The sequence below is a fragment of the Passer domesticus genome, chromosome 1 (assembly GCF_036417665.1).
Source record: "Passer domesticus isolate bPasDom1 chromosome 1, bPasDom1.hap1, whole genome shotgun sequence".
Lineage (NCBI taxonomy): Eukaryota > Metazoa > Chordata > Aves > Passeriformes > Passeridae > Passer > Passer domesticus.
The window spans coordinates 92,395,656-92,408,557 of record NC_087474.1 but is presented as its reverse complement, the minus strand read 5'-3'; the positions used below and the strand labels follow the sequence as shown (position 1 = coordinate 92,408,557).

The 12,902-nt window shown below is 37.7% G+C and overlaps 1 protein-coding gene across 11 annotated transcripts in view; it reads left to right on the top strand.

Annotated features, from left to right (window-relative positions):
* The window catches only part of COBL (cordon-bleu WH2 repeat protein), a 157,573-nt gene that overhangs the window by 42,686 nt on the left and 101,985 nt on the right, over nt 1-12,902 (top strand). For 6 of the 11 annotated variants that reach the window (XM_064429485.1, XM_064429495.1, XM_064429476.1 and 3 more), the window contains exons 2-5: nt 59-265; nt 8,367-8,577; nt 9,290-9,518; nt 11,595-11,639. In XM_064429485.1, the coding sequence (XP_064285555.1) occupies nt 59-265; nt 8,367-8,577; nt 9,290-9,518; nt 11,595-11,639 (692 nt within the window). Of the gene's footprint in view, nt 1-58; nt 266-8,366; nt 8,578-9,289; nt 9,519-9,866; nt 10,057-11,594; nt 11,640-12,902 lie in introns of those variants that run through there. The other 5 variants (XM_064429492.1, XM_064429479.1, XM_064429508.1 and 2 more) reach the window with 3 other exon arrangements.

Genomic DNA, 12,902 nt, shown 5'->3' with positions numbered 1-12,902 from the left:
CATGTTTAGATTTTCTTGGAAGAAATTATTAATTTTCTTCTTACCTTTCTTTCTCAAGGAAAAGAATGAAAGCTCGTGCTCCCCCTCCACCAAATCAACCTTCTGCAGCAAGTAGAATTCACAGTGAGCCCAAGTCACCTGCAGATACAGCTGTAATTTCTGATCAGAACCTTGTGAGCATGAAGGAGAACATGATAAACAGACTGGTGGACTTCACAGTCGTTTTACCCAGTGGGGTGGAGCAGAAGTGCACAGTGCAAGGAAGGTAAGGCTTTGATTAACTCCCACTTTTTGAAGCCTTTTGTTCTCCATGGGATGCTTGATGGTGCTGTCCTTCTGAGTTTATGGGGCTTCCCTGTCATGCTTTTTTCTGCATCTTAAGCAGCTGTTCAGCAGAGTCCTGAGAGCCAAGTATAAAAGGACTCTCTCTTCTGGGGCAAGAAGGATTTAGTAGCTATTGTGTCGCTGTTTTCCCCATGGATCAGCACATGTATGGATCTATCCCTTTCATGTAGTGTCACTGTGCTTAGGTTGTATCACATCTCATAATCCAGAGTGGGCTCGCGGCAGTGGAAGTAGGTGCTGCTGGCAAACAGTCCTGCCAGAATGAGTGCCTGGAGGCATGCCAGGAAGCAGGCTCGGAAGATGGATGATTCATCGCATTCAGAGATCCCGCCTTCACAATTACAGTGTAGTTGTGTAGACAGCAAAGCATCTGCTCATATTTAGGAAGCTTTTTATATATAAAAATGTATTTTTTTTCTATGGAAGGAGACAGAGATTTTCTGTGTTACTTACTGGGTACAATCAAGAGCAAATTGTATTGGAAAGGTAATTTTGAGGTAATTCTCTTCACTGTGGGAGCTCTTCTTTATCCTCATTCTTTCTGTGTAAATTGTTTTGAAAGAGGGAGACATTACTTTAGGAAATAATATGGAGAAGTTTCAAAAATATAAACAATACTATGATGAAACCATAGCAAACAATGTTGTGGTCAGGAGTAGTCAAGAAACTGTAGGAAGTGTAACCCCACATTCAAAATGTGTGTGGGTGTAGACACAGAGTTTGTGGTAACTGGAAGTGTGGCTGCGGTGGAGCCTCATCCCCAGTGGGTACAGCTGTGCAGGACAGGTGAGCAGCATTGAAGACAATGGGACATGGAGTGACAGGTATAAACCTCTGATTTAGCTGGCAATTAAATTCCTGCTTGTGTTAATGTGCTGATCTGCACATCACTGGTGCTAACCTAGGCAGTGCCTGTTCCCTCATTGCTACCTTGAAGAGTTGGAGTGGAAAAGTTAGTGACACTGATAGCTAGCTGTGGAAAGTGGAAGATGGTAGAAACTGAGGGGAATTAATCATTCTAACAAGCTATGAAATGAGAAAAGAATATTCTGTAATAAACTCTGTATTACTGTGGCATCAGTCTATGAACAGCCCTCATATGTGCTGTTGTTCTTTCTAATCACTGGAAGATGCACTTTTCTGTATGTTAGCCCTGGTTTTGCTTTTAGGTATGTGGAATAGTGAAAAACAATAATGTCAAGATTGTCTGAAACTTTTAGGGGGTGAACTGTCCAGGTTTGGGGGAAAGCCCAGGTTTTTTTTAACTTTTTGCATTGTTTTGGTATTGGAATTTAAACAGCTATGAAATACTCAGGGGTATACATTAGGATATGGGATACTCAGGGGTAAGCATTAAATGATCAAGTTACTGGATTTTAAAATATGTGGGGTTTTTTGCCTTTTTTGGGGGTTTTTGGTTTGTTTTTTTTTTAGTTTGTGGAAAGTGTAAGAACCAGTACAGGTAATGAATTCTTTTCCCTGTTCACTCTTTTTATCTGTGATGATATCGTGGAAGGACATTTCAGAAAAATATGCTGTTTTTAATACTGTTATAAATCTTCATTATTTTTGTTGCCATCATTAAAACTGTATTGTTCAAAATTTCCTTTTGGCTACCCTGGGGAAATAGCTTTTCTGTTTCAAAAAAATTTGCAAATCTTTGCCCTGGGCATATTCATAATGAAAAATTATTCTGTAATTTCAGGGAAGCAGTTCACTGAACAAAGAAGTACACTAGATTATATATGAAAATATAAATACTGTAGATAATTAGTAACACTTAAGATTATTATTAGTGAACTAAAAGTAAAAATTACATCTTTCAATTTGTTCATTGTATGTAGGCAAAGCAATATGTTGTAATTTAACTTTGTTCTCTAGGTAAAATGTTCCTGCAAATACCAGCAAGAGGGCAGAAAGTTCTCATTAAGTTTTCTTGAAGACACTTTAAGGAAAAACGTTTGTACTATTTAAAGATATTTTATTCTAATCTGGAACCTTGAAATTGATTTATATATAAAAATTAACTCAATCTGACAGTCCCTCAAACAGTTTATTTCCATCTTGTAGCACACAATTTGTTTGAGAATTTGAAAATATGTAGTGTGGATTTTAGTACAAATCTGACTCATTAGGGAGTGTGTGCAGTGATAGAATAGTATTTAAACACTTTTCTTTTTGAAAGAATTGATCCCTGGGAGCTCTGCTGTAAAACATGTAGAAATATTCATGAAAAACTGTTAGCCTACTTCCCCTTGAAAGGAGGGAAACACTATTCCGTGTTTGTACTTGTGTATGAGCACCAGCTGATGTGCTGAAAGGATAGGTAAAGCGCTGGCCACTTGACACATTTTATGCATGTAGATCTGTAGCACATCCACAGAAATGGTTAACAGTCTGAGAGAGGTGATGGGTAGATATTTAGATGGAAAACAAATGGAAAAGGTTCCAAGTTATCAGTTTGCTGTTCATGATTCTCAGAGGTAATACTTTCAATGGGTAACCTGTAAATAAAGGGCTCATGCATCTGTCTCTGTTCACACTCAATGGCACTGATGAGGACCTCCTGATTTACACAGATACAGACATTAAGTGACTGTAGCTTCGAACTCAGTAGGATTTGAAATGCACTACAGAAAAATGGGGATGTTTGAAGCTAAGTGAGGTTTGGTTTGGAATTGTCAATACATGAATGACCAATATGCAGAAAAGTGAACTGGACAGTTGTTGCTCCTACTGTTATCTGACACGTTACACAAATTCTCTCATGCATATGATGCACAGAGAGCAGGACACATGAAGTAATAATAAACTAGCCAAAGCTGTAGTCCAATTGTGCCAATATTGGAGGACAGAGTTCAGTACAGAGTAATGCCAGAATATTCAGAAAGAATATACTCAGTAATAGACTCTTTATTGTGGGCTTATAGCTTAACATACAGAACAGTGTCTCAGGAAAGATTGGAGGTGTGAAAATCAGCCCAGGTTGGTAAAATATTCAAGAGGTGTTGTCAGAAGAAGATAAACAGGGCAAAGGGCAAAAGGATTAGAAAATAGTTTAACTAAATACTGAGTAAGAGTCAGGTCTATAGTACAGTAGCTCAGCGTAGGCTAAGGGAGAAAAAAAAAAGTTATTAAAAAAGTTAGAATTTGTGGGGGGACAAAAGGTTGTACTAGAATTTATGTTGGAAGGGGCCACTGGAACACAGAGTCTCTAGGCAAGTTTGAGTACCTTCAGGGAGGAGGTTGCTGGATTTTTCTGCACCTCTTTTTTTGGGGCTGGAACCATCTTTATGGAGATGATATGTTTACTTGTACCTAAATGGAATTTCCTATTCAGCACTTATCTCTTGCCGCTTGTCCTCTTGCTGTTCGCTGTCAAGAAGAGTCTGTCTCTGTAACCCTACAGTTCATACTTACAGACAGTAGCAAGGTCTCTCTTCACCTTTCGTGTTCTAAGGCTCAAAAAGCACAGTCCTCTGTCTTGTGTGTCATCTTGATGTTCCTTCTGTGGACTTGCTCAGTTGTCGAAAATAAGAGCCAAATGTACAGGAGCAAGCTAAGAAAAGAAATAGAAAACATAACTGTCTTATCACATTTCCTGAGCTTTTTTGGATACAGCTTGCTACTTAGTGTGTACATTTTTGTGTAGAACAAGTTATAATCTTTTCATGAAGTGCCTGCTGTACTTCGGAGCATGCAAAAATAAAGACTAATGTTATTTTCTAGTTTAAATGCAAATAGTGAAAGAATTAGAGACTTTGGGTCATCCACTGCCATTACAGTATTATGTTTCTTTTCCAGTCAATTGCTAATGTAGATTCTTAATGCATATTTGACATTGACCTAAATAAAGAAGGTTCTTTCCTCCATTTTAAGATTATTTTCTTTTTTTTTTATTTTTTAAATCATGGAATCGCAGAATAGTTTGGGTTGGAAAGGAATGTAAAGGCCATCTAGTTCTACTCCCCCTGCTATGCACCAGAGACTAGCTCCGTGCCCCATCCAACCTGGTCTTTCATGCTTCTACAGATGGGGCATCCACAGCTTCTCTGGATCAGGTCCTGTACTTCACCACTCTCACAGTGAAGAATTTCTTCCTAATATCCAATCTAAACTAATCTAATCTAAGCCTAGTCTCGGTCTGACACTATTATCCCTTGTTCTATCACCACATGCTCTTGTGACAAGTCCCTCTCCAGCTTTCTTCTAGGCCCATTTAGGTACTGGAAGGCATTTGTAGCATGAAAGGAGAAGACTAAAAAAAGTTTGTTTGATAGAATACAACTTTACCCTTCACATTTATTTTTAGATGTACAAGGCTGTATTTTAAAATTGATTTCTCTGTGTGATCCAAGGAGGTTAAGCCAAACCATACCCAAAACATCTCAGATGTTTTAGACTTCCTAAAAACCATAGGCCTGTGCCGCATTTTACTGCGGAACAGCAGGAAACAAGCAGTCTGGTCAAACTGGGTCAGAACTTCAGCATTATAAGTATTGCTGACAAAGTAGTTATTCTTTACTGTCCAAAATTGGCATTAAATGCCAAACAGCTTAGTAATAACATATCAAAACAGAGACAAAGTACTCCTCTTTGCTAAGAATAGTCATATGGACCTTCTTGTATGAGTCCTAAATTGTGTTCTCTCTCCAGTTTTGTTTCTGTGCTCTAGTATTTGCTCGTCAGACACCTTTGGTTTTTATTATGTAGTGCTTGGTCACTCAACCAAAAATTTCAGCAACATATTACTAAAATGAAGTAGTAAGGTGTTTCTTAGCTGAGTAGTTAGAAAGGCAGAACATATTTAACTTCATTTCAGCTTTAGATTTAAGACCTGTCTGAATTTCAAAACAAAGTATATTCTCTACCAGATGTCCAAGCAGGTTAATAGAAAGTGGGAATCTGTGTATAACAAGATGGAAGCAAAAGAAGGATTGACTCTGCATCTTCCAAGAGCCATATTCAGCCCGAGGTTAGGAAAAAAAAGTTTGTCTAAATCAGTCAATTACTATTCTCTTGCTGTGTTTAGTGACTCTCTTCTGTGTGTAGAATATACATGGAGTTACTTGAAATAAAAGTAACTCCGTTTAAAATTAACTCCCATTTAAAATCAAGCTGAACTGTATTACGGTTTGGAAAGAAATTTTTTCAAGTTGGTGCCATGGAAATCTGATATAAGAATATCTTCATTGCAAGGGTTTCCCAGCTCTTTTACTTCGATTGAAACACAAGGATTTTGAACTTGTTTGTGGAATTCCTCTCCTTTCTTCTCCCCACTTCTTTTTTTTCTTTACACTTCAAAAGTTTTGTGAAAAATTTTTCTTGAATTTACATTTTTTTAAAGAGCATATGATTTGCTTTGAAGCTTTTTCAAAAGCTTCAGCTGTACTTTCAAATGGTACAGATGAAGGCTGGGGATGCTTTTCATGGAACAATTGTGTATTCTGAGCAGCATGGCACAGGTTGGGATGCAGACTTCCTTAAATGTTATGTTTAATGCATTCCTGTTCCTAATCAGCAATAAGGTGAAACCTCAGATTTGGCTGTGTTTTTGTATTTTCCATTGTCCAGACAAATTTGTTCAAGTTGCATGATTGTCTGTAACTTATTTTCTCTGATGCTTGGTGTGGATTCTGATTTTGTTATAGTTGTGGTACTGAATATACCAACTGAAATTGCTGCTGAATATGTTTTATATTTTCAGTGGTATATGTGTGGAATCATAAATTGTTATTTTGATGAACTATTTCTCTTTACAAATACGTTTTCAAGAGGCAAGATAACTGTCCAAATTTGAATGAATTATCACAGTATTATTTACTGCAGAAATATATTGCTGTTCCACTTTTAAATATAAATGTCAAGCACATAGGACATGTATTATGATTCTGCCAGGGTATATAGTTTTCTCTGAAACAATAGTAAGAATGCTGAGGGAAAGCAAGCACATGCAAATTTTAGTTTAAAAGAAATATGTCTGTAAACAGACAAGTTGTGATCTGTATCAGGAGAACTGATAAGCACTTTTTAAAAGGTGCACTGCACAGTTTAATGAGTATTCATGTAAATACTGGTGTAGGTGGGATTCTTCTGTAGTTTGGACTTAGTAGCTGTAAATGTCTGTTGGTTTGTGGTATGGAGCATATTAATTGAATGTGGTTGTGAAACACAGATGTTTACAGCTTGTAGTCAGTGTTAGAATAAGTCATCATGAAATGAGCTGATACAGTTTTGATTTGAATGCTACACATTTGTATTTGTGCTCTCTATGTTAGCAGTTGCCATAGTGCACTCTGTTCTGAAGCATTGTATACATACTAATGGCATCTGTTTTCCTTATTTGATCTTCAGTTATCATCTTCTGAGTTCTTCCCTTTTCAGTGAGATCATGTTATTTCAAATTTCCCACACTTGCCACTTTCCGAGCTTGCACTGTGTAACTCAATTAAACTTCAAAAAGGTTACTGTAAAGAAGGTTCTTCTTCTTCTCTTGCATGAGAAGAGCTGTCACCTTCCAGGTAATAAAGAATTGCAGTAGTTTTCCATTTTTGTTGTCTTTGCCATTAGCCCTCCAGCGTTCTTCACCAACTTCTTGAGCAGTTGTTGGCCAACAACATACCTATAGAAAGAAGATTGTTGGTCTGCCACAGAATAGTTTGCCAGATGCCAACAGCTTGCAGTTTAAAGGATAATTCTTGAGCTACAGATAATAATGGTGCTGGCTAATAACCTGTAGAAGATTTTATTTTCTTTGAATTTGCTTGCATTTTTAATCTGTATATGTTTTTTCCAGTTTAAACATTAAAAGAAGTGCCAGTTCTCTTGACAAATTTGCTGTCTGTGTATTTATTTTCACTTCTGCTAGAAGACAGATATCCCACTGTGTGAAAGGTTCCAGCTACAGCTGGTAATTGTTTTTTAAACTTACATTGTTTTATTGGTGACAGACTGGTTTATGAAGCCAAAACTTTTTATAAATATGGCCACTTTTAATAAACCTGTTTTCTTTGCTTCTGTACAGAATTTTTTGAGGGGAAGGCTGGGAAAATAAAAGAACCCTTCATTACCATTGTAGAGGAGAATTTCTGGAGTGTGGGAGAGCACAGTTAATGTCTTCTGTATTAGGCAGTATCAAGCTCCAGTGAATATTGAGTTCTTGACACAGAATGGAGTACTTCTGTGCAGAGGCATGAAATGAGATGGACAGTTACTGACTCTTAAAGCTTCATGTTTTAAGAATCATACTTCAGTAAGACTTGCTGATAATGGGTACACTCAAAACCAAATGGTTTTGTACAGGGTTAATATCTTCACCAAAATAAATATGGACAGGATCTCTTGCACTGAAAAATATTGTTGATGTCAAATGGATGTGGAGAACTCATGTGGAAAAATAAGCCTTATCTACCATTTGTTCCAAATTTAAGTATTCCATTTTGGGTTATGTGATTGTTCAAATCTAGGTGGAGTTTACCAGACTGTGAGTTCATAATTTACTCATATCTTGCACATTAATGAACAGAATTTGGACTGGAGCATTTAATGCATAGATTTACTACATTATGATCCTCAGTTAGTCAAAGCATGGTGCTAATAACACAAAGGTTGTGGGTTCAATCCCCATGTGGGCTGTTCACTTAGGAGCTGGACTTGTTGGACCCTGGAGAGTCACTTCCAACTCAGAATATTCTGTCATCTGTGGTCTGGAAGTAAATAAGATGCACTTTGTCTGCTCTTGGCTAATGTTTGTTAGCGCTATGATTGGCACTGCTGTCTGCTTGATATTGAATAGTTAGTTGTGAGCTCATAAACAGATACTGAAGTGTGAATATATTTAATTCATATCATTTTATCTGATCTGTTTAACATTTCAAAGCACTAGTACTGTTCTCTCCCAAAGATGGTAAACTAGCAGCACATCCACAGCTTATGATGCTTTTATTCCCCCCATCTTAAAACTGAGTTAATTTTCTAGCAATGGTTTTTTCATGCTAATGGTAAATTCTTCTTCTTTGTAGTAAAGCTGTGATGGATGTATTGGTTGATTTATGCAGCCAGTATCACTTAAATCCATCTCAACATAGTCTTGAACTAAAGTCTTCAGGAACTCAACAAGTTCTGAGTTACAAGCCAAACACTTTGATAGGAGCACTGGATGTACAGACAGTACTTCTGAAAGAGAAGATTCCCGAAGAGAAGGCAAAGCGACCTCTGCCAAGAGTCCCTGAGGTCAGTACTCTGGAGGGCTAAAATGATGCCATGAACCATCATTCCATTCCTATGATTTCAGTTCTTCCAATCTTTCCATCTTTAAATCTGATTGGAAAGACTTGGGATTGATTATAACCTGCTTTACTAGCTTAACTAATAATGTTTTGCATGTAGATTAGCAGAGGCTAGTCTAGACATTTAGACAAAATGGTATGCTGTGTGTGGTTAGACAGATGGAAATCTGAAGATTAGAGCAATTGAAAATTGCAGTAATGGCTGAAATGAGAGTAGGGTTGTGTGGAGATAGTGTTTTGGTGATATTTTGTGCATCATCTTCATTGAAGATATAGGAGAAGACTGATCATTAATAAATGTATTTCACAATAGAGTGAAGATTAAGAAGTAGTCATTTTCCAAATGTTGGATGAAATTTTTTATTATTCTGATAACTATATCTAATTATACTCTTCCACATTTCTGGGTGGGACTTGTAAAACTTTACATTACATCTGCCTCTGATTCCTTTTCCTTCTTTGCATGTTCTTGTGAATGTCTCCTTAGGGGAAAGCGAGGTCTGAGATTTTATTCTTTCAAATACTATTTTTTGCAAGGTGGGGTAAGTTTGCCTAGGAATAGTCAAGACAATATGGAAATCCCCAGTGCTTTTCTCATTGTGAGGTGACCTATCCGCCACAGAAGGGGGACTGAGAGTTTTTGTTTGTTTCTGCAGAAATCTGTGAGGCTGGTAGTGAACTACCTGAAGACACAGAAGGCTGTGGTTCGAGTTAGTCCCGAGGTGCCTCTCCACAACATCATCCCAGCTATTTGTGAGAAGTGTGAAGTCAGTCAAGAGCACATCGTTCTTCTGCGGGACGGCATAACTGGGGAAGAGCTGGAGCTTACCAAGTCCTTGGAGGAGCTAGGGATAAAGGAGCTGTATGCCTGGGACAGAAAAAAAGGTGAGCCAAGACTGAAAGCAGTCACTGCAGGGCTATATGATGTGACAACAATATTATGGGCAATTAAAAGCATTTGTGCTGCCATTCTTTTGGGATCCAGCTGAAACAGCAGAGTGAGATCTCAATCTGGAGAGCAGCATGGGTTTGTTCAGTGAGCTGTGCCCAGAGCAGCAGCCAGGTCAGCAATGTGCCCAGCCGTCCTTGGATGCTCTTGGGCCTTGTGCCAGGCTGGGCTGGACTCTGGCAGGGTGCAGGTTGGCCTAGGGCAGGGCGAAAGGAGGAGCTTTGCTGTGTCCCAGAGCTGCTGTTGTTAGAGGTGTACATAATCCAAAGGGCCTCGTCCAGGCGGAGTTTGTCACCTACCTGTGCTGTGGGCTGGAGAGAAGGAAAGAAGAGACATGCCATAGTCATGGCAGCTGTGAAAGCTGGGAGGCAGAGGCAACAGACCAGGGTTTATGAGAAACAGACTGGACAGGGTCAGAGACCGTTCCTCCAAAGAGCACAGTTATTGACGGTTTAGTGAAGAGAAGCTAAAGAGGTATTTGTATTTAAAATTTTGTTCTCATGTTTACCTATCCTCACATTCTGTTCTCATAGACAAAATTGTAATAGCAGTTTCTTGGAGTTGAGTTTTATCAGCCTGATTATGTATTCAAATAACATAATTCTGTGATGTGCTTTAAAATATACCTGCTTTAAAAATACACATTGACAAGCACTGCTTCCTTTGAGGTCAGATAGTGATATTCATTAAAATTGTCTCCTGCAGTTTTTCTCAGTTGCTACCACTTCCAGCATGGTAAATGTCCTTATTTATTGTTTAGATAACGTCATTCTTGTAGGTGCTGAGCTGCAGGCTTATTTTTTATTTATAAAATTATTTATTTATGTTGACATTCTGTCTCTTCTTTCCAACTCTTTGAGAACTGGTGGTTCTACCTCTGTGCGAGTCAAATTTCAGTGAATTTAGACTTCTAACTAAATATCTCCTTTTCTTTTGAGTTGCCTGGATGTTCCAAAAAGAGGCTGACAACATGTCATAACTCAATTGTATGTTTGTATTTTTCAAGACATGTTTACTGTAATTAAGCTAACCATTTTGGAGCAACATATTGAATGTGGAGTGTTTTCAACAGGATTCATTCAACATACGTCAGGGACAACTTAGAGAGTAATTATCATAAGCCTTCAGTAAAGTCTTTCCTTTGAAATGAAAGTGGTGGTATGTATGCTGGTACAGTGTTGGTCCTCAAAGTTGGTTGTAGCTTATACAGTCAAAACCAAGACTTTACTACAGCTGGGGGCTGGGATTATAGCAGAAAATTATCACAGAATAATTGAGTTGAAAGAACCCATGAAGATCTACACATCATAATGTGCTGCTCTCTACATCAGCTTTTCTTTTTTAACCTTTCAGTATTCCTTTCCTTTCATTATGATAAAATCCCCCTGATCCTGAGTATAATTCAATCTTTTGTGCTTTCTTCTTACCACCATGGTGTCTGACAAAAAAGTAAATGCACATCAAAATTTACAAGAATTTTTCCTTTGTTTCAGCAAATTTCTTCCTCAGTGTTCTCATTTTTAATATCCAAGAGGAATAAATCCATTGGTTTCAGTAGCAGTTGGTCTGTGACTTGTGCATTGAGTGGGTATCTAGCCTGTTTACTTAACAGAATATAGGTTTTTAAAACACATTCTCGCTAACAAGTAAGATATCACAGGTGCTGAAAGCCATAGGCTGTGCTTGTAAGAGCAGATTCTTACTCAGTCTTCCCTTGCCTGAAACAGAAAACACCAAGAGCTGAAGGATTATTAAAAGAAAAGCTCTGCTGCCACCTGCTTACTTAATTCTATTTAGCAGTTGAAGCAGCTTCATGACTGAATCAGGAATTAACACAAATGCAGCTAAACTGCTTCACTAGCAGCTCTGAATATGTGTTGTTGGTCAACGTTTTTTTCTGCAATGCTTAGGAAAAAGGGTGCTAGGACTAATTAATGAATATTGTGCTTTACAGGGCTATATTAGAACTTTAATGTGTTTTCTCTTATCCTTTCATTGCCTGACTTTTCCAGTTCCTCCATCAAAAACTCAGTCTGAGCCTTCTCTGACCTATAGAGGTACTGTACAATGCTGCTGAGGGGAAGCTTCACTCTGTGTTTAACTCTTTCACATCACTCTATGTTTAGTGTGGGTTCTGTGGGTAGATCTTTAAGAACGTGGAGTGCTGTAGAGAAACAAGCTATTTTTATCTGTTTTGTCTTTCCAAAGTGTTGCTTACATGTCTTGTGCTTCTGCTAAGAACAAACACATTCTGTGTGTACTGTCTCTTCAGCAATAGCTGTTAGAACACCAGCAAGAAGCAAATTTTGGTATTTAACTGTTTTGTGGTGTGGTGTGTCTCTGTAGACTCCAAGCCTGTTCAGTTTACATCAATCATGATTAGGTAAATTTCAGAGTTACTAACATTTCAAGGTCTCTTGGGTTCATAATTTATTTAGTAGCAAAGGCAGAAAATTTTGATGTCTGTGAGATCTTCCACTGATTTCAATTTACATGCAGCAAAACACTTTAATATCAAATTCATACATACACATTGTGGAACTGACTAGGTACTGATTTCTGAATTGTCACAGTAGTTGGGGTTGGATTAGATTATATTTGTGCTTCTGCTTCCAGTCCAATACAAAATGTGTGTATTTAGTATGTCCTTTTCCCTACTGACTCTGTTTTAATACATTGCTTAAATTAATTATCCTCAAGAAAGGTATGGTTGATTTCTAATGAGCTTTACTTCCTTGCATTACTAGTGGACACAACATAACCAAAGTAAAACTGGATAACTTATTTAAATTTTTATGAAGAAAGCCTACCTCCAGTAGGTGACAGTCATCGAGCAAATCTTAGTTCATGGCCTCTTGGCTTCATTAATGGCAGCACTATTCCCCCTAATCCTCTGACATTACTTGCTGTGGCTTCCTTTTACATGGAGATAATTTCATCTCTAGACAAAATATATACTGTATTTATTTAGGAAAAAATTATACAGATTAATAAAAACTAATTATTTTTATATTATATGCACTACTTAAATCCTAATTTATTGGGATTAAACAATGTTCAATTACAGTGTTGGTGATCAGCTGCTACGTTAGCCTTTCCACAACATTGTTTGTAGTTGAAGACTGTGCAAGTAATAGAATCATCCATATCTAAACATAGCCCAGCCCCAAGCAAGAAACCAACATAGGTAGTGCTTAGTATTTAAGAAAAGTATTAATTCATTACTGTATTTCTTTGCAGTGCAGTTGCAGCCTTTCTTAAGGATAGTTTCTCCTTGTTGTCCTTTGTGTTCATTTTATATGTTTAACACCTTCTGACCC